We start from the raw sequence: 21,051 nt of genomic DNA, 5'->3' as shown, positions 1-21,051 counted from the left end.
TGGACGGCCCGCCGCTGGACCTGGGGATCCGCTCGGCCGCCCGCCGCTGGACCCGGGGATGTGCTGGACGGCCCGCCGCTGGACCCGGGGACCCGCTGGACGGCCCCCGAAACGCATTGGCCCGCGCTCACCTGACCCCGCCACCTACCTGGAGATGGACTTGCCAGGTGCAAGCGGGTCAGTTTTGCTTCAACGCGCACCTCATCAAGCGTCACATCAAGCACCCCATCGTCAAGCGTGATGGGCGCCATATGGCCAACGTAGTCGGTGCGCCCTAAAGCCCAAATCATCATCATTATCAGTCAAGCATGTCTCATTATCGTCCACCACTGAGCCCAGGCGTCATTTCTACGAATCATCCTCCAGTCATACCCCCATGCCTACATATCACCCCGCCGTCTCTCTGCCGGAGCCATACACGCACGTGCTACAAAAGTTATATTCGGCGGCAGCGCCGGTCAGGTACAGTGGATAGTGAGGTAGCGGCCGGCGGGGCGCGCACACTAGGGTCGGAGCAGGCCGCTAGGCGGGCGCCTCCGCCGGCGGCGACTCCTCGGCAGGCTGCCGCGCCGGCTCCTTCTTCTCACGCGGCTTCCGCTTGACGGCGAAGCTCAGCGAGTCCTTGTTGAACTGGAGCGGGATCGGACCCAGGTCGCCGCTGAAGCGGTTCTTCAGAACCTGCGGCAGGCGGGGGTGACGTCGCCTCCTCGAAGTGCGGCCTCCGTGGGCTGTGCTCCGGTCCGACGACGGCTGACGGGGCTACAGTGACGCTCTGCACCGCCAGTCAAATGGCATATCTTTGCAGACTACGCCACCCGCTGCTAGTGGCAACACGTTCGGTTTGCGAAGTCATGCACTGCGGTATGTTATTAACCACGTTCGCATTCGGCGCTTCTTACCAACGGCAGCTACACTCCTGTCACATGGCCGCTAACAGTTTATATCCTGTCAAATGACTTCCAGCTGCCACGCACCTGTAATCTGCTCACCAGCCGCTCCACTCTGAAGACACAGCTTCCAACACCCGCGTGCATCGGAACTATGCGATCGCGTGCCATACAATTCCAGGCCTCAGTCCACCTGTACGCCTTGTTAGCGTCATGCGTGCCGTGCGCGTCGGTGTCAACCGCCCGGCGCGCCCGCGCCGCACCTGTATATACTTCCTTTGCGTGTCAGCGGCGCGCAGCACTTGCAGGATGAGCACGTTGTCGGCCTCCTGGGTGGCGCGAGCGCCGCCGAACACCGAGGCCAGCCCCAGCTCGTCGTCATCCCTCTCCTGACGGGCGGACGGCAGGCGCGCGTGCGTTACCACCGACCGCCGGCGTCCGTCGCCCGGCGGCGGGGTCGGCGTGGTCATGGTGTGCAGAGTTTTCTGTCGTCCGCCTGGTACCCAAACACACACGCCCCGGAAGGAAGGGAGCACCGTACTCAGAGCCCTGACATACAGCTGATGAGACATGCCTTACAAGTAGGAGGTGATAACAATATTCGGAATGGAGATTACAACGATGGGTTCAGATCACACATCGCAGCCTTACTCCGGAACCATGTACATGTTGCGAGGCACTTACAGTGCGGCCTAACATTTTTACATTAATCACGCTCATCCGTGGATGACCTCGTACAAAAGTCGGCTCCCACCCGAGTGACAGACCCCTGGCGCCGGTCTGTCCGCTGGCGGTCGACAAACCTTTCTGGGGTGTATGACGAGCGTGACGTGGCAGTTTTTCATGGTGGCAAAGCGGCGGAAGCGGCTGATGACCGAATCCTGCTCGAAGAAGCGGTCCGTGCCCCGCTCTCCGGGGCCCATCATGAACTGCAGGTTGTCCAGCACCACGTGGCCGATGTCGTGCACGTACGCCGCATGCGCCATCGCCTGACGGCGACCAGGCGGGTTGGTGACGGCGGCCGGGCGGGGTGATGAGAGCAGGGTGGAGTGGATAACGTCGGACGGGTGGGGTGGTGCCAGCGGCTGAGTGAGGTGATGACAACAGCCGGGTGGGGTAATGGCGCCGGCCGAGTGGGTTGATGACGCCGGCCGGGTGGGATGATGACGCCGGCCGGGCAGGGTGGTGAGGGCGGTCCCGCCGCGCATCAGGGGCGGAGCGGTCTATCCGGGATCTGTCGCCGATCGGGCCGCGGGATAGCGCACCGCACATGGATGCAGTTGCGGGTCATGGTGACCTGCGCAGGGGATAGTCAGCGCCACACCGGCACCTAATGACGGCTGAGTCACGCTCAATACTGGGTAGCGGCGTACGTAAGACGATAGTGTTGCGTTGCCGACACGTTAAAAGCAGCCTGTTCAGTTTCATCCCACCCTCATCCCAGAAATCAGCATGAAAATGTCGGTGCTAAGTGACCTAAGCTCTTGAAGGCGTCGCTACTTCCGAATAACACGAACATTTCAAGTAGCGCAGCCCCGGCCAGTACCCTCTTAACGTCACCCCTGCCGATAGCGAGTGCCCTGCTCGCCACCGGGCGGCGGCAGGGAGGGGACGCGGCCGGCCGGCCGGCCCGCCCTGCGCTCCGCCGCACCGTCCTAGCTCTTGACTCACGTCCAATCCGGTTGGTGACCACGCTCTGCTGGACCAGTGAAACGTCATGAAACCACATGGGGAGCTTCTCGAACTCGTCAGCCGCCCTGAAACAGTAGACCACGCCCGTTCGGCTGACGTCTGCCAGCTCCGGGGCCTGCAGCACGGAGTCGACGCCACTCGTGCACGCACGTACGTACGCACGCACTAGGTAGCAGGGCTCGCTGGGCTACCCTAAGATAGCTATTAAGTTGCGCGTCCTGCGAAACTAGAGACTGTCTAGGTTCGATCCCCCACGGCGTCCGTCCTTTCCGCCAGGGTCGACGGGCGACGGACTGAGGCGCTAATGTGACGTGAAACGTCATGAACACTGGGGAGCTTCTCGAGTCAGGCCGCTGAAACGAGACACGCGCGCAACTCGGGCCGAGCACGAGTCGACGCACCGCCGCACGTACTACTGAGAGCACCGTGGCTACCTAAGTAGCTATTAAGTGCGCGTCTGCGAACTAGAGACGCTAGTCGATCCCCAGCGTCCGTCTTCAGCCAGGGCGACGCACGTTAGCCTCACCCACTGAAAGGTCTAAGCGCCATCGCGCACACACACAGCACGAGGAAGAGAGAAGCCAGTAGCTAACGTAAGCTGACCACGACACCTCCCATATTCCCCCCTACCCCACGAAAGCTCGTCCCAGCTCGCTGCGCGCAGACAGCCAGTCACCGACCTGTTCGAACTTGTCCAGGTTCTTGTCGAGCGCACAGTTGGCCATCTGCTGTAACATCACCTTGGCCAGCCGGACGTTGTTGATCTCGAAGCTGCCCCACAGGGTGTTCACCTGCCGGGACGGGCGACGCGTTGGTGCCAGTCGTGGAGGTTAAGGAACAGTGAAACTAGAGATTTATGGGATAATAACAGCCGCCGGGTTGAGCTGCGGGCCAAGCGCTGCTGACCCTCACAGAGCACCAACATGGGATACGGGATACTGATCTATGTCCTGACGTGGGATACTAGGGCGTGGAAGGACAAGTGGAGCACGAGCCGACCCCTGACACCCCGACCGCGAAATTCGGCTGATAGGGGACATTACATCAGGCTACATGTCAATCAAGCTGATGACGACAGACACTGAAATCCCCACTTGACACCAAAAGCGAAAGCACGAAAACGCCTTCACGTTGCAGACGGGGCCCACATCATGCCTGCAGCGTGCGACGCACCCCCTGCATGGAGAGGTCCAGCGAGTACTCGCTGACGAAAGTGGTCTTGCCGGCGCCGGTCGGGCCGGACAGGATGGTGAGCTCGCCGCGCCGGTGGCCGCGCAGCAGGCGGTTCAGGCCCGGGAACCGCTTCCACTGCACGCCAGCCACCTGGCGACAACCGGATCAACTGCAGGTTCACTGCGTCGGCGAACGGAGGCGGGTCGGACGCGTCGCGACAGCAGGCAGGAGAGCGGTCTGGACACAGACGGCAGGGAACTGCTCGCAGGATTCCGAGCCTGGGTGCGGGCGACCCAATCTCCTCTGCATACGGACTCTGCCCGCAAGAGCGGGTATCAAAACGGGTACATGTATCTGTCCAGGTCCCGCCTTCAAAGATCTGCGGGAGTTCCAGTTGGCATACGACACCACGTGAAGTTATAGCTGGTGAACCCAGGCTGTAATTGTCGGTGATACTTAGCTTGGTGCCCGACACCACAGGGGCAGCTGCACCTTCACGAACGACACGCGCAGCCATCGCATAATAGCACAGTCGTGGTCAGGGCGGTGCCTATACACCAGTTAAACCCATCTGAGCTTGAGGATGTCATGGGCGATCATAACCCACCTATCTGACCACGAACAAAGCGAGTGACCAGATCGCAACAGCCGCTGCGATACAGCGATTAATCTGCTCCCCGCTACTCAAGCTGCCATGCATTAATGGAACCTCCCACAGGAGCAGCGCTGGTGTGCATTCGTCGCACGGCGGCCTCGCCGGGCCGCACCTGCGTGGCGTTGGAGATCTCCTCGAACACGTCCTGCCGCAGCGCCGAGAACGTGGTGATGGCGTTGTGGTAGAGGGGCGCGGCGGCTTCGAGGATGCGCTGCAGCGACGCACCGGCACGCATCGCCTCTAGCGGAGAGCCGTGCTCCGCGGACGGCCTGCGCGCCGATGGCCGGTTAGACGCGTCACGAGGAGGCAGCAGCAGCAGCACAGTACGCGCCAACTCTGCTCGGATCAACAGATGTGACCTACACAGCCTCTGTTTCGCGTTTTGTTTTGATCTAGCGGCTTCTGGCATATTTTGCCTTATAATTTGCAGAGTATTGTCAAAGAAATTTAAACACATACAGCGTAAAACGGCCGTGCCGTGTTGTCGCACGCCAGCCCGCAACTAGTTCAGCTGACAGCGACAGCGCGTCCGCCGTGTTCTCTTCAGTTGAAGGCCGTCAGGCAGGCCTCGGGGTGACAGCCCACCTAACAGTGAAGCAGCGCTTCTCGGAGAGCTTGCGGGCGAAGCAGCGTACGGCATTCCAGCTGACCACGTCGCCGGGAAACCAGAACGTCAGCTTGGTGAAGCGCTCCAGCAACGGCAGCAGCTCGGTCGGCAAGCTGCTGGTGCCTGTCAGCGGAGGGCGGACCTCAGAGTGGGGAGGCAGGGCTCACTTCAGAGCGTAACGCTAGGGGGGGGGGGGGGAGCGGGAGGACGGAACACTCGCATCGGTTATAGACGGACACCAGGCGGCCTTTAAGACGTCTGGAGGGCAGCGAGCACGAGACAGTCCTTGTGTGGGAGGGCGGCCCTCCACACAAGAGGGGACGCCGTCGTGCAGACAAATGAGTACCTAGGCACTTCCGGGACCTAACGCATCAAACGTTACATACGGTATTCAATGTTACCAAATTCAACACATGAGCAGATCATTCAAAATGCCAAAAACGACCTTTGTACACTCTAATCCCATAACAAAATTGGTGCAGCCTTACCTACGGAGTCAAACACGTGAAACCCATAAACACACATGACGAATAAGCAAATTTGTGAGAAAAATCGGGAGGTACACCTCCAGTCTCGCTACTTCCCGCTCAGCGTCTCTCCCATGTCCATCATACGCCAATCCCCGTATACTGCAACGAGCTCCGGCGGCGGCCCGTCGCCGTCGAGCCGAGCCAATGCACTCACCGTGCGGCAGGGCCAGCACGGGCCCGCGCGAGCGCTCACTGAGCGCCAGTGCGTCGCACAGCCGGGAGGTGAGTAGGGCGTGGTCGCGGCCGCGCACGCTGGCCCAGCCGGCCGGCAGGTGAGCTGACGGCGGCACAGTGCGCTCGGCGCCGGCCGGCGTCAGCAGGCGCAGACCGGCCAGCGCGCCGTCCGGCCGGCGCAGCGGCACCAGCAGGCCGCCGTCGTCGCCCAGCCGCGCCTCGAACCGGCGCAGCGTGTCGGCGCCGATGCCCTGCGGCGCGCGGCGCGGGCGGCGGTGAACGGGGGAGGCGGTCGGGACGGGGTGGACGACCGCTGGGGACGTCTGCCACGGCGTGACACGGCCGACACCGGTGACGGATGTTCCTTGCGCACGGATAAACCCGGCGCTGCAGGTGGTGCCAGCGCAGTGGCCGAGGGCGAACGGCTCTCGCTACGACGCCGGCAGGGCAGATGAGAGCTGTACGGACTTCAAGCACACACACACACCGCAAACTCAACTGTCTACAATCTGACCAGGAGCATACAGCTGGCGTGCCATGGCTGTGGCTGGTATTATTTCAGATCATGGTTGCCGCGGGCGCTCGCGCCATCCAGGCCGCCTGACTCGTGCACCACGCACCTGCAGATTGAGCCGCTCCAGGGCAGCCTGCAGGGTGTCGGCGTCGGCCGCCTCCACGGGCTGAGCGGCCTCCCAGAGCCGAGTGACGGAAGGCGGCGGTGCGGCCGGCGGCGGCGGCGGCGGCAGGCGCACCCGCTTGCCCTTGGGCGAGTACAGCATGCTGAGCTGGTCCTCCAGCTGAGACCAGGTGCCACCGCGGCCGCACTGATGGCACATGAAGGAGCCTGCACATCGGTCAGTCATGCCTCCACCCAGACAGCTAGACATTCAGGAAAGCTGGCCAAAATCAGGGCAATGTACAGACCAGTGCACAGCTAAAAAGACAGTACGTGTTGCTTGAAATGTGTCTAACCTTCGCATACCACTGGCGCCGGTTTTTGGTGTGCTACGTGTGCAATGAAATGCATCCATGAAAGACGTAACACAGATGAACTTGTCGCATGCACAACACAAGACATTCCCACGAGTGGGTGGCGAACTTTTTTTGCAGTCAAACGGCACCGAGAGCACCCGTTTAGGTGAAGTTCCCAAAAACATTGCTGCAGAAGCATTCCTGGGAAAACCAGCCACTATATCATGAGTAAAGCACACCGCTTGCCCATACACATGCAGCCCGCCACACAGGTAGCTGGTGTGGCAAATGACCCGCAAGATCACATGGTGATACAGGCTAAAGCCAATTGAGACCTGCTGTCTGATTCACATAGAAACTTTATCCGTCACTAAGTGCTCCTATCACTGCTGGTTTTCCTACGTGATTCAGCGTTGAAAATCATTGGCACCCGCGCACCTCTAAGCCCTCCGGACGGCACAGAGCTCAGACGACACCGTATCAGAGAGGACGGAGCGAGCCACATGCCATGGTCCCGATGGGCCCGCTGGGAGCCCACCGGGATCGCAGAGAATTGTACGTCACCAGTTCAGGATTTGAGAGCCCCACGTCGTCCAAACTCCGAGGCCCGAGCCCGAGCCCGACAAGTTACTGGGCTCGACGAGCCGACCAGCTACGACTAGCGGCGCAGCGTAAGGTGATGACTCATGCTGGCTTACAAGGTGATGCTACACGGCGAGCTTGATGTGCTGAAACCCGTTTGTGTTCAACCGCGACGCGCGTGAGCGTCCCACTTGGCAGGCTAGGCATCTACAACTCCCTAGGCCGAGATCCGAGGTCGATAGGAGACATTTCGGGTATCACACGCCAGCATTGTATAATGCACTGCCAGCCGACATCACACATCGGACACGGCAACGCCTCATATGCGCGGCGAGCGCGCACCTGTCGAGCGATATTGCTGTTGGTAGCCGGTACATGGGTCTCTGACTGTGTTTTGTTTATTGCATGCATGTTTTTATCCCCTGTTCTCTTGACGCGGGACTGTAATGTCCATGCTCCAGAGTGTACAGCCTAATGATGCAATGCATACATGCATACGCACATACAGCGTGACGACAAGCAACGCGAGAAGCGCAGCCACGGCGGTAGAAACGACATACCGCCGAGCATCTCGGGCGACAAAAATGGAGGGTCCGGTCTGGAGGACACAAGTGGAGGGTCGGTAACAGCGGACAGAGGACAGCGGCCGGAGCCGAGACCGCCGGCTCGCCCTCAGTAGCATAAAGGGGCAATGACTGCTGGCCTGCCCTCAGCGAGACAGAGCTCACCGGCTGGCACGGTGAGGACTGCCACTTGCCCTCAGCAGGACGGAGCTCTCCAGCTGACCAAGGCAGGGCGAGGACTGCTGGCATGCCCTCAGCAACATGGAGCTGGCGAGCTAGCAGGGCAAGGACTACCACCTGCCCTCAGCAGGGCAGAGCTCACCAGTCAGCTATGATGGCCTGCTACTCCCATCAGCATGACATAGCCTGCAGAGACCACTATATCCAACTGGACCGTGCCACGTCAGTAACAACCCCATTGAATTTCATAAAAAATGCAGGTGATAGCTGTCTATCCATTTCATGCATGTGAAAGACATTACAGATAGCACTGATGCCAACTTAAGATATCTCACCTGTTATCATGTTCACATACATCTTTTCACTATCTGACTTTCTGCCAGCTTTCTTGTGTTTGCAAAATATACAGTCCATGATGAAGCAAGTAAAGCCAAGCTCAAATGATATGTTGTTGGCTTTCAACACATTTCGTATCTTTGCCTCATCAACACTAACTTGCAACTGTTGATGTATCACTTGAGCTTGGACACTGGATGTCAGGTGAAACTGTCTTTGAGAATGAACCATTCCACCTAACAACCAGACTTGCTTGAGGAGCTTGGCTAAGGGGATAATGTTTGGATGTGCAGAGTGCGAGTACTGCTTGTGGAATCTGTTGTCTCCTGCAATACAAGCCCTGGGGCCGTATCCTTTTCGTACAAACATCTGGTAGCTTGTAGGATGTGCATGATGCAACTGGCACCTGCATGCTGCTATGAGATTTCTCATACTCCTGAAACAAGTAAAAAATAAATCCAAAGAACCCTTATGACCATAATCAGCACAGAGACTTGCACACCAATGTGGTAATAGGTGCCAGTGTAACACAAAATCATAGAGGAAGTTTAAATATTCTCTAAAACACTTCTTGACAGCCCCCTCCTGTGACAACCCATGACACCTGATCTAGACACTACCAAAAAATGCAGCAGCATTTTGACGGTAAAAATCGCTATAACAGGCATACTGTGTGCAATAAACAACACTGCATGTTTCTGAATCACCAATATGGTTATCTGCAGCACACACGCCAGACGCTCCAAAGCATCCAGGTCATCAGAAAAGCACGTGTGGTCTTGAGCCCGCGTCAAGCGCACACCTTGAATCAATTTCGGCGCCATTGAGACGGCAGTCTTTGTTTACGTTAGTTTACTAGAGTATCTTGAGGGTAGGGAGCAAAGGAAAAAAAAACTTGTGGCCAATCAGAAGGCGCAATGCACAACGGCATTCAAATAGTTCGTGCTTTCGTTTCCGATGACGTAATAATTATTCAATTAAGTTTTATTCGGTGAGTAGATGTATTTATGCAAATCAGTTCCTAAAAACTGTAAAAATTAAAACAAAAATATTTTAAAAGTCCCAATAGCTATCTACAAATGTTTAATTACATGGGACAAATAAATAGCACATCCGATCTACACAGGCCCTTCGTTTTCGACCGAAATTTGAAATCTGTCGACGTTGAGAGACGCGGCTTTGGCAATTTGTTTGCGAGTACGGTGGGGGTGTTTTGTGCAAGTTCTGGGTAGACAAAGGTGCCGAGACTAGAAATAGATAGTGGTATATAAAATCGTATCCGTCTTCGAACCGCCACGTATTTGTCTGGCTCACTCACCTTTGCTCTGAGGTAGGTAATAGTTGATTAACTGGATGTGCATCTGCTGGCTGGGCAACATCCTTTTGGAAATAATTTTTTGAATTTACTTGTAAATCTAGAACTATTAATCGTATTCTTCATTTTCAGCTTGGTCTTTCATTGTACACTGAAGTTTTTAATTGTGAGCCAGCACATGCTCACAAACTAGCATAGTCAACATCGCCAGAGTGGGAAACATCTTCAAACTGCCACCAGGCCCTAACCTGATCAAAAATTTCACTTGATGTGCTACCCTTTACACTCAACTCACACACAGTAATGATAGAAATGCTCCTGGAATCCATTATCAACATGATGAGGTGCCTTTAACATTCATTTGGGTCGCTGGTTGAGTGCAGCATACCAAGATGCTGTGTTGGTGCAAAATGACCTTAATAGTCAGTATGTCTTAAGAACCCAACCATCACCAGAAGGTGGGAAGTCAAGTTTGCCCCTTGAGATTTAAAGCTAAGAGAGCTGCAGACACCAAATTCACAGGGTAGATATATATGTGTGGGCATTGTATGTGAACCCACTTTTGTCAAGTTGTCAGGTCCCTAGGTTATGATCTTCAGGCAAAATATGCCTACTCAGTGTCAAGCTCCAGATTAGCATCCTCAGACCTCAGACCTCCAGAATGCCAAAAACTACTTAATAAAGCAAGTTAGCCATTGGAAGAAGCAGTTGGTTTTTATCTTGGTCAGACCTCCACAATTGACCCCAAGGTGAATTAAATAAGTAATATTTCAAACCTCAGTTCTAAAATTGTGTGAAAAAAACATTTTAAAATGTATGGTCTGCATGATGACTTTCATGACATGATGTATGCCAAAAAGACAGCTATTCAACTGCCTACAGCTCATCTAGATTTGATAGCAATACTGCGCCATTCAGGAGTTAGCATTGAAAAGCTTGAGCGGTCAAATTAACCCCCACCTGAGCATGCTTTAAGACTTTGTAATATTTCAAGAGTTTTTTATGGTGTCTTTCAAGCCAGGCTAGCAAACATGGAGGCATGGTTGTTGTCATATAATTTGAGTTTTTAAAAAATTAAGTACTGTTTGATTGGCTCAATCCTACACATGCATTACATTACTGCCTATATCATGTTCCCACCTGTCACTCAGTTGTGTGGCTAATGGCTTCACAGTCAAATCACATTAAAGTCCTATGAAGCAACTAACCCAACTATCACTCAGTCATGAAGTGTGCATTGAACATGTCCTGTTCCAAAGAATGGTGCATTTTGGTATATGGACCATCAATAAGCTACAAAGCACAACTTGCAGGCATCTTACATAACACAGATGTAATTGCAAATCCTCATTTGTCATATTCGGATGCTCACATGTCATCCAAGTCCAAATTTTCAACGTTGTTTGGCGCTTAAGATACTGAATAGTCTTTCCATTGTTTTACCTTGGAAAGCACAGTGCAGTTTTTGATGTAGTTCATCTTAAACTTTTCCTGACTGCTGATGTTTTTCTTTTCTTTATCAGTGTAATGCATTCTGTTTCATTAGTGCTCCAAAAGTGCTTTCACTTCCCTGACAAAAGCATGGCATGTTTATAATCACCAGCTTTCTCCACAAATGTCAGTTTTCTAACATTTCTAGCCACACTGAAATCTTAGCTCAACAGAACTCTGACAGCTTTGGCATTTCAGCTGGGTGAAATTGTGTTTCTGTGCTTTCTGGTTTCTACTGGTTAAGTTTGGCACAAAATGGTGCAGACTCTAAAAGCTGTGATCTTGTCATTTTATAAACATGTTTGCCATCTTGTTGCCAAAGTTCCCTAATCAGTGAAAAGGCCAGCACCAGAACACTGGTAAACAGGATGATTCAAATGTGTGGTATACCTGTCAGAATTGATGTAAATGGTATGGTGTATGGTGTGTGGTATACCTGCTACAAATGATGCAAGGTATCCATTAGTGTGCATCCATTGCACCTGCAACAGACATAAAGTTTGTGGCAGTTTTTGCCACCAGTATTTTCTGCCAGCCATTTTTAACTAACAACTGGCTGACAGAACCTGTTTCAGCTGGTTGCTGCCAACCCAGACCTCCGCTCTCTTTCGTGGCATATTTTTTCAGTGGTTCACAATTGCTCACCACACCAATCCAGACGCTGCCACCACGATGAGTCGCCTTCCGACGCCCTCCTCGCGGCTGCCGGTCGCCGGCAACTCCAGACTGCCGGCGGTGGGCGCGGCGCGAGCGACCCCCAGGGTGGCCACGTCGAGCGCCGTCGGCAAGCGGCAGGCGACACAGCTGAGCATGGCGTCCAGCAAGAGGAGTCGCATGGACACCTCCAACAGTGAGTGCTTGTGGTCATGGATGAGGAGAAGAGGGTATACCCTAAGGGCTGTGCTTCGCCTGGGTCAGGTGCCTTTGCTGTTGATGTGCTATTTGGTTTGACCACGACGTCTGATAAACGGCGGCCCTCGTGCCTAGAGTTGCCTTAATCTAGATAGCACGGCAGCACCCGCTTGTTCTTTCCTGTCGGGTTTCGAACTTTGTAAGCGGTATAGACGGCAGTGCCTCTGGAGGCGCCCCCCAGCATGCAGTCCGACCCCAGTGACGGTGGCCCCTCGGCGCTGCAGGCTCGGACGGCTCGGCGTCGGGTCGGCCACCGCGTGCCGGCAGCATGCGACCGCCGGCCAACCCCGGCCTGCTCCGCTCCAAGTCCGTGGCCAGCCTGAACACGCCGGCCGGCCGGCCCGCTGGCGCCAGACCAGGTCAGCGGTCGCCGGCGGGCCACTGCGCCACTTGACGACGGCGGAGCGGGGGTGACGTCACGTGCCGTGCCGCGCCGTCGTCGGATTGATTGCTGGGCCATTCGTCAGGCGATCATTCAGATGATCCCGAGCTCTTTGCGCTCGTCACCTCTAGTCATTAGTCAGATGATCCCGGGCTCGAAGAGATGGTCACCTCTAGTTATTAGTTAGATGATCCCTGTCTCCATGCGCTCGTCACCTCTAGTCATTAGTCAGATATCCCAGGCTCTAAGAGATGGTCACCTCTAGTTATTAGATGATCCCGGGCTCTATGCGCTCATCACCTCTAGTCATTAGTCAGATATTCCAGGCTCTAAGATATCTTCACCTCTAGTTATTAGTTGGATGATCCCGGGCTCTATGCGCTCGTCACCTCTAGTCATTAGTTGGATATCCCAGGCTCTAAGCGCTTATCACATCTGGCCACTAGTCAAATGATCCCGGGCTCTAATCTCTCATCACTTCTAGCCATCAGTCCAGTGATCCCGGGCTTTATGCGCTTGTCACCTCTAGCCACCAGTCCGATGATCCCGGGCTCTAAGCGCTCGTCACCTCCAGCCATCAGTCATGTTGCCGCCTTCCGGGATCATCTCGCGACGCCTGCAGCTCAGATAGTGGTTGCCGTCCCGGTATCTAACGCTCACTGTAGCGGATGGCGGCGAACCGTCAGTGTTGTAGCCCAGCTCGGACCCACCACCCGACACATAGTCAGGGGCGAACGCTCCGCCAACTGGTCTGCCCGCACGGCCTGTCCTCTGGACGAGGAGATGTCCGCGGCACTGCTCGGTTGTCCTGGTCGCGCCGCGTTACCCCCGTGATCCTAGCCTCATGTCATTTTACCCGTCATATGTGAATTGCCTCATACCTGCCGAGATTTCCCAATGCTCCCGATGCCAGGTGTAGCCCGGCTCCGACCGTGGGCTCCCCCAGAGCCGATCCTTAACTTTGGCAGGACGTACCGCTCATCATGTGTGACCTTTGCCAGGAACCCGAGGCGCCCCGATGAGGGATGTGACCTCCAAAGTGGTGTCCCAGGGCAACAGGATGACAGGTGAGCCGTGAGAGACCGGAGACCACGAGGCCGTGAGGCCAGAGGCAATAAGAGACCACAGATCCTGAGGCCAGTGACCATGGGACCATGCACATGTATGTCTGCCTACGTCAGGTTCCGCGCGATCAGCCAGCAGCTCCGTTGGTGATTCACAGCAGCAGCCGGGCTGACGCCGTGTATCAGCCAGCCTGTGTCAGTGAAGGCATCACGTACTGCTCCACGCCGCTCCGTATCTGGTCATCCTGATGTCACAGGGCATTGGTAGCACCTGGGGCGTGGTGCGTGTGACGTGGTGCGTGCTGCGGTCGCGGGATCTGTGCGCCGTCCGCGCTGTATGGGGATGGTGCGCTGCCCCTGCTGATGGACTCGCCGTCCGTCCAGGTGACACCGCAGGCCCCAAGCCGGCCGCCAAGCGACAGCCGTGGGATCTGAAGGGTCGCTTGCAGGACATGGAGCAGAACCTGAACATGAAGAACAGCCAGCATGAGGAGCTGATGCAGCAGCTGCTGCTCACTCAGGAGCGCGTCTCCAAGTGAGATAAGCTAACATCTGTCGCGGTTGTCACAGGTGTCACGGTTGTCATGGGTGTCACGGCGTCGCGGTTGTCGCGGTGGTTTCGGCGGTTTCGGCGGTTTTGGCCACCAATATCTCCAGCTTGAGCATCATCTGTCTCTCCTTTGATCATAGCACTTTGTAACTGTGCTTGTCTGCAGATGTGACGCCCTCGTCACCTGCGAGATAATGTCATGATCAATGCGAGGTGCGTGTCCTAAGTTTGATGCTCCTTTTTCGTTACATGCTCTCCGTAATTGAAATGTGAGGCGACTTAGCCGAGACCGTGTCCGAAAGACAGGCAGGCAGCTGATGAGACGCGCGTTTGTGACGTGAAAGCTAACGCTCTCGGACGGCTAACAAACATCAGCGATGACGCCCCGCTCGCCGCCGCCGTTGCCGTCACCGTCCTGTCCCTTCCCCGCCCCAGGATGGAGACCGAGAAGCAGCAGCTGGAGGTGGGCGTCAAGGAGAAGGAGATCCGCACGGTGGAGATCCAGTCGGAGGTGGATCGCGTGCAGCAGCTGCTGCGCCGACGCGAGGACGAGATGGACGAGGAGCGCCGCCGGCTGAGCCGACAGCTGGCCGACCTCGAGGCGCAGCAGCAGACGACAGAGGCGGCGCGTGCCGCTCTCGAGCGCCAGCTGCGGGCGCTCGAGGCCGAGCTGCGTGCCAAGACGGACGAGGCCGCCGCGCTGATGGTAGGCATCCCCCCCCCCTCGTGTGAGGCGGCCGAGAGCGTGCTGGACGGTCCGGCGTGCGGCACACATGGCTCGCGTGTCATGAGCTGAGGCTAGAGTCGACTCACGTTGGGAAAGATCCGGCCATACGCGAGCAAACATTACCCACTGCTCTGCGACTCAGTGAGTATGCACGTTACAGTCATGTCGAATCGTCGGCGTGCATGGGGCGTGTTCACTCGCACCTGGGAGCTCTGTTGTTTCTCACTTCCGCTATGGCCGCCGGCCGTCGGCGCCCCGTCCGCCCCCCCCCCCCCCCCCCCCCCGTCCCCGACGGTGCGTGCGTAATGCGAGCCCTGCCGTGCCGCCGCAGACGTCGGTGGGCCAGCTGACGGCCGCGCAGGCCACGGTGCAGGCGCAGCTGACGGCCGCCCAGCTGACCGTGCAGCAGCTGACGGCGGCGCGCGACCAGCTGAGCGAGACGCTGCAGCAGCGGGACGCCACCGTGGCCGAGCTGGAGGCCAAGATCCGCTCGGAGGAGACGCTCCGGCGCCGCCTGCACAACCAGGTGCAGGAGCTCAAGGGCAACATCCGCGTGTTCTGCCGCGTGCGGCCGCTGCTCGGCGACGAGGTGGCCGCCGCCGGCGGAGAGATACAGCACATACAATTCACCGACGAACGCTCCCTCGAGCTGGGCAAGGCCGGAGGTAAGCCGACGACCTGAGGAGGGGCGGTCGCGGCGCAGATGGTTGTACGGGCGGAGTATGTCTCGGCACTCGACAAAAAATGTCAGCAGATATTTCCGACCAGCGGCTGCGCGATGTCGATCCGTTCGCCCCTGGTGTGTGCGCGGAAATTCCTCCCATGCGACACCTGAAAACATGATCTGTATCCTCGCCGTCAAAACGTGCGTCATCGTCGTAGCCCTGCGTGTCCATCTCTATCCTCACCGATGGCCGGCGCCCCTGTCTGCTGTGACTGGCCGGTCGGCCGGGCGCGGGCCGCCCTCCCCGCCCTGAGCCGTGCTCGCCGCTGCCGCAGCCGCCTCTGCCAACGGCGCCGGCGCCGGCCTCAACGAGACGATGAGCGGACGGCGCCGCGAGAGCGACGGCAAGGTCGGCTTCAGCTTCGACCGCGTCTTCCCGCCGCGCGCCTCCCAGGCGGAGGTGTTTGAGGAGATCTGCCAGCTGGTGCAGGTGAGCCGGCTGCCAGCTGTTGGCTGTGGTGCTCCACCGGTGGCCCGGCGCTGCACGGTAGCAGCATGCCGGCGGTGCTACTTGCGGGGTTGCTGCAGCCGTCTGTTCATCAGCTAACCAGCTGGTCGTGTGTAGCCGGACATTGCGTTAGATTCGGTCTTGCAGTGTTGAGATTTCTGTCGTCTTATACTTTATGGTGGCAGCAGGAATCGACCGGCCGCTGCATGCTCGCCCTCGGTCTTGCTCTTTCTCTGTCCCATCCGTTCCAGTCGATTCCTGACGGCTACAATATGTGTTGGCCCGACGCCTGTCCAACAACACCTCTGCCCGTTTCGTTCTGTTCGTTCTGGATGAGTTTCACGAGTGTCCGTGTGTTCGACCCTTGTCTAATTCCTTGATGGAGCTTAAATGACCTCCGTCTGATCCGTGTTCCACCCACCCTCTCGTGCAGGCCCACCGTGTGCGTGCTTGAGCCCTGTCTAAGCCCCGCCCCGCCCCGTGCGCTCCGTTGCAGTCGGCCCTGGACGGCTACAACGTGTGCGTGTTCGCGTACGGCCAGACAGGGTCGGGCAAGACGCACACGATGGAGGGCGGCCGCGATGAGCAGCTCGAGGGCATGATCCCGCGCGCCGTCCGGCAGATCTTCCAGACGCGCGACAGTCTTGCTGAGAAGGTGGGCGGGCGCCGGGGCTGGCGGGCCGGGGGTCGGCTGCGCTCGGGGCCGGCTGCGCGGGCCGCCTGGGTCAGTCGGCTTTGATTCGGGGCTCATGGTGGAATAGAGGGCGTTGCTCCACCGCGTGCTGGTGCGCCCAGGTCTTATAACGCCCACTGATGGGGTCAGCGGGTCTTGTTCGGTGAGTTGTCTGCACGCAGTTTCTGAACAATCTGTGCTCTCTTTCAAGGCAACGTGTGGCCAAATGACACTGGTTGACCTCCGCTGACAGGGATGGAGCTACACTCTGGAGGCCAGCTTCTTAGAGATTTACAATGAAACCATCCGCGATCTTCTGAACACAAGCAAGGAGAAGCCCACCTACGAGATCCGCATGGTGGAAAACAAGACTGGAAACAAGAACAAGGAGGTGTATGTCACTAACCTCAAGGTTTGTCAATACTGTAGGCACTCTTTTTGTTGGTTGGTAGCGTACGTCATGTCAGATAAATCATGAATGCCAACACAAGCCATTGTCACATAGAATCATTGAAATATTGATGGTAAAGATGATATGCGTTCGACCTACCCTCTATCTTGTACTTTTAAGACCGGTGCCCTCTATCTTGTAATTTTAAGACCGGTACCCTCTATCTTGTAATTTTAAGACCGGTACCCTCTATCTTGTAATTTTAAGACCGGTCCACCACTCAGTACATGCCAATCGGTATTTCTGCCAATCCTCCACAATGCTGCTCGATGCCCCTTTTTCCGACTATTGACACATTCATATTCGCCTTTTTCATCATTGTGACATCTGCCAGCCACATATACTGCCGTTGTTGTCACCGTTGTAACCGTGGCCATCCGGGCCGCATGCTCCTGAATGGCTCGTTCGTGCGCGCTCCGCCGGCCGGCCGGCGTGACGCCTGTCGGTGCGTCGCCAGGTGGTGACGGTGGCGGACGCGGCGGCCGTGGCCACGCTGCTGGAGCAGGCGCGTCAGCAGCGCGCCGTCGCCGCCACCAACTGCAACGAGCACTCGTCGCGCTCGCACTCGGTGTTCACGCTGCGGCTGAGCGGACAGAACCGGCTGACGACCGAGACCTGCCACGGTAGGCGCTCCGCTGGTGGCGCGAGGGGTGGGGGGGGGGGGGCGGCGGTGCCCCAGCGGCTGACGACCGAGACCTGCCACGGTAGGCGCTCCGCTGGTGGCGCGAGGGGTGGGGGGGGGGGGGGCGGCGGTGCCCCAGCGGCTGACGACCGAGACCTGCCACGGTAGGCGCTCCGCTGGCGGTGCGGGGGGGGGGGGGGCGTCCCGGCGGCTGACGATCGAGACCTGCCACGGTAGGTGCTCCGCTGGCGGCGCGCGGGGGGAGGAGGGCGCCTCGGCTGCGGACGAACCGCTCAGTCAGAGGTTAGCTGGGGGCTTTGAAATTGGCTTTGCCTCGTTCTGATGAGGCATCCATGCACAGGCGTGATATAGCGCTCATCGGCGGTTTAGCCCAATGTAAATGGATCCAGCGGCTGGACCCAGCTCGAACACAACAACATCAGTGACGGGCAGTAATCCTGCCGCCGCCGTGTATACGTCACCATGGGCTGAAGTGTTCGCGCCGCACGCTACATTCACGTGCATTCGATGGGTTACAAGGAGGGGAGGGAGGTGCGGGCTCACGGGAGCACCAGCGCTCGCTCCTCTTGTGACCCGCCGTCGTCTGCCAGGCTCGCTGAACCTGGTGGACCTGGCCGGCTCGGAGCGGCTGAAGGAGTCCGGCTCGCAGGGCGACCGGCTCACCGAGACCAAGAACATCAACAAGTCGCTGGCCAACCTGGGCAACGTCATCATGGCCCTGGGCAACAAGGTTGGCGGCCGGGCGGTGCGGCGCGGGCCGGCGTGCCCCGGAGGTCGGCGTGGTGCCGTGTTCTGTAGTCTTGTGTCGATCAGCAGTGTCGATCTTCCACGCAGCAGCATTTTTCCCATTATCTGTATCGCTGCATATCAGAGTTGCTCTTTTCGTCGCGCGCGACGTACTTTCGAGTATGCGTAGCCTGCTTAATGATGGGCTTCACGTCACTTCAGTCACATTCTGGTAGAAGCCTCTGCGTGTCAAATGATCGGCTTCACGTCACTTCAGTCACATTCTGGTAGAAGCCTCTGCGTGTCAAATGATCGACTTCACGTCACTTCAGTCACATTCTGGTGGAAGCCTCTGCGTGTCTAATGATTGGCTTCGCGTCACTTCAGTCACGTTTTGTTGAAAGCATCTGCCTTTCTAATGATCGGGTTCACGTCACTTCAGTCACACTGTGTTGGAAGCCTCTGCGTGTGCTGTGGTGGGAGCATTCTTGCAATGCTTACCGTGTCGCCGGACGCCTCCATCACCAGCGCCGACTAACCGTGTACTGTTCTCACTTGCAGCAGGACCACGTGCCGTACCGCAACTCGAAGCTGACGCACCTGCTGCAGCACTCGCTGGGCGGCAACTCCAAGACCCTGATGTTCGTGAACGTGTCGCCGCGCGAGGACTGCGCCTCGGAGACGCTCAACTCGCTGCGGTTCGCGTCGAAGGTGAACGGCTGCCACATCGGCACGGCCACCCGTCGCACCAAGTGAAGCGCTCCGGCGGGCTGAGGCTCGGCGCCGCGCCGCCCCGCCGCACCGGCGGCTCGTCCGGCTGGCACCGACACGCCGACGTCGCCGCTGGTGGCAAGGAGCGCCGCACCGCCGGCGGTCGTGCGTTGGCGGCGGGACGGGGCTCTCGAACCGGAGGAGCTCGCCTACCCACCTCCCCCGAGGCGCGGCGGGAGGTCGCGAGCGGGCCGACCGGTGTTTTCGCGACTTGAATGCAGCCGCTGTGGTTGATGGTGACCTAGACTTCATAGCTCCTGTGCCGCATGTAGCTGATATGTAGATGCTTCTGCTACTGTCGCAAGCCTTCGACTGTACATACTTTACGTCCCACAGCTGCAGTAGTCTGGCTGATTCAACGGACGCCCGAGGCACCCTTTGGCGGCCCGTTGAGCATAGCAAGCGAGTGACGCCTTTTTGAATAAGCCGTGTTTAGGCAAATTGTGGTTTTGCACTCTGAAGATTCGAAAAATGCACCCATCTTGAAAGTCCCAACTCAGTGGAGATTTCGTGCGTATGCGTGGTGTACAATCATATCTGGATGCTCATATTTTGGCCGAGAGGGTTACGCATGCTTTAATGTAATTTGGAAATATAATCTGTTCTTGCTTTGTGATGTCTATTCCCGTAAGCTAGTTACCAGAGTAACTAGAAACAGCGATCGTCACGATAATAAGCAAATAAGCTCGTAGCGAGGCCCACGTGTCACCGCTCTACGTGAGACCGTACTGTTCGGCATCCACTAACAGTGCGGTCTCACGTAGGTGTAAGGTGCGACAGCTCTGCTGCATAGCGCATGCGATGTGATATCACGGTCGGTGACGTTGCGTATCATTGTGACTTTACGACGCGCCCAACTGCTGAGGCTACATGGCGTCGCCCTGGCAGGAAGTGCAGGCACCGCGGGAACCGAACCCCGCGCCCCTGGTTTACCAGACTACGCTGCCGATGTCCCGGGGTGAGGCCACGGGGCGTCCCGTCCTCTCCTCGTGCTACGTGCAAGTGGTATATACACATGCGTGGTGGAGAATGCCCGTTCCGCCCCGGCATTTGGCCTCGCCAATACTGGACACGGCACTGAAGTGAACAAGGGTCATGTGCGCTACGCCGTATTATATTGAGAGTATTATGCTAGCTATACTCTCATGTACATAGATAGCTCCGAGTCGGATGACAGTGCGGGGGGTGCGTTTGTGAGGACGCTCGTGGTAATCGGTCCTTACATTGTCGGCGCCTACGTCCGCTTTGAGTGTCGGGTCGTTGCCATCTCGAATTGCACGGTGTTTTATCACCACGGAACGAGAATTTACACGCCGTTTTATCAGACCTTTGAATCAGTGGCCTGTTGGCTGCAAATCCTTTTCGTCTGATGTGGTCCGTTATGCAGGGTTCTCAGCTCGCCTGTCTACGCTTGACAAGATAGGGAGAAGGTCGTGCGCTGTTAGATACCTGGTCACGTTGGCATCGCTGGGAACGAGCTGGCAGATACGGCTGCTAAACAGGCGACGCGTGGGTCGTGCACTCGAACCATGGCTCACCCCGCTGGAGATCTTTATGCGGACATTGGATGTTATGTATATAAATATATATATATATATATATATATATATAGAGAGAGAGAGAGAGAGAGAGAGAGAGAGAGAGAGAGAGAGCGAAAGAGAGAGAGAGAGAGAGAGAGGGGGGGGGGGCTAAATATACCTAGTAAGTGGCAGCACAGTTCGAACAGATCATCGAACAATAGCTCTGAGAAGTAAAATAAAAATTAGCGCTATAGTCCTCGAGCTCCCGTCCATCAAGAGGAGATGAAGTTACACTTCGCATGC

The 21,051-nt window shown here is 57.1% G+C and overlaps 2 protein-coding genes across 4 annotated transcripts; one reads left to right on the top strand and one right to left on the bottom strand.

Moving 5' to 3' along the window:
* Nucleotides 1-430: 430 nt before the first annotated feature.
* On the bottom strand, nucleotides 431-9,122 carry LOC119108268 (twinkle protein, mitochondrial). The gene is made up of 13 exons (XM_037231847.1): nucleotides 9,059-9,122; nucleotides 8,351-8,787; nucleotides 6,339-6,562; nucleotides 5,932-5,969; nucleotides 5,699-5,796; nucleotides 4,993-5,137; nucleotides 4,520-4,676; nucleotides 3,753-3,902; nucleotides 3,260-3,370; nucleotides 2,539-2,643; nucleotides 1,691-1,876; nucleotides 1,151-1,276; nucleotides 431-678 (listed from the first exon to the last, which is right to left on the bottom strand). The coding sequence occupies exons 2-13, from the start codon at nucleotides 8,781-8,783 to the stop codon at nucleotides 523-525; spliced, it is 1,929 nt and encodes a 642-aa protein (XP_037087742.1). The 5' UTR covers nucleotides 8,784-8,787; nucleotides 9,059-9,122; the 3' UTR covers nucleotides 431-522.
* Nucleotides 9,123-9,524: 402 nt separating this feature from the next.
* On the top strand, nucleotides 9,525-19,841 carry LOC119108522 (carboxy-terminal kinesin 2). 3 transcript variants are annotated; one of them, XM_037232097.1, is made up of 13 exons: nucleotides 9,525-9,681; nucleotides 11,816-12,007; nucleotides 12,294-12,428; nucleotides 13,453-13,518; nucleotides 13,900-14,050; nucleotides 14,501-14,771; nucleotides 15,124-15,457; nucleotides 15,792-15,946; nucleotides 16,461-16,619; nucleotides 16,891-17,049; nucleotides 17,546-17,711; nucleotides 18,322-18,461; nucleotides 19,019-19,841. In XM_037232097.1, exons 2-13 carry the CDS (start codon nucleotides 11,830-11,832, stop codon nucleotides 19,211-19,213), a joined length of 2,109 nt encoding a protein of 702 aa, XP_037087992.1. In that variant the 5' UTR covers nucleotides 9,525-9,681; nucleotides 11,816-11,829; the 3' UTR covers nucleotides 19,214-19,841. The 3 variants fall into 3 exon arrangements, with proteins under 3 accessions (XP_037087992.1, XP_037087991.1, XP_037087993.1); XM_037232096.1 differs by having other exon boundaries at nucleotides 11,785-12,007; XM_037232098.1 differs by lacking the exon at nucleotides 9,525-9,681 and adding an exon at nucleotides 9,712-10,124 and having other exon boundaries at nucleotides 11,785-12,007.
* The last annotated feature ends 1,210 nt before the right edge of the window (nucleotides 19,842-21,051 follow it).

The sequence above is a fragment of the Pollicipes pollicipes genome, unplaced genomic scaffold, assembly GCF_011947565.3.
Source record: "Pollicipes pollicipes isolate AB1234 unplaced genomic scaffold, Ppol_2.1 Scaffold_6686;HRSCAF=7923_pilon_pilon_pilon, whole genome shotgun sequence".
Taxonomy (NCBI): Eukaryota; Metazoa; Arthropoda; class Thecostraca; order Pollicipedomorpha; family Pollicipedidae; genus Pollicipes; species Pollicipes pollicipes.
This window is presented reverse-complemented; position numbering and strand designations above follow the sequence as displayed.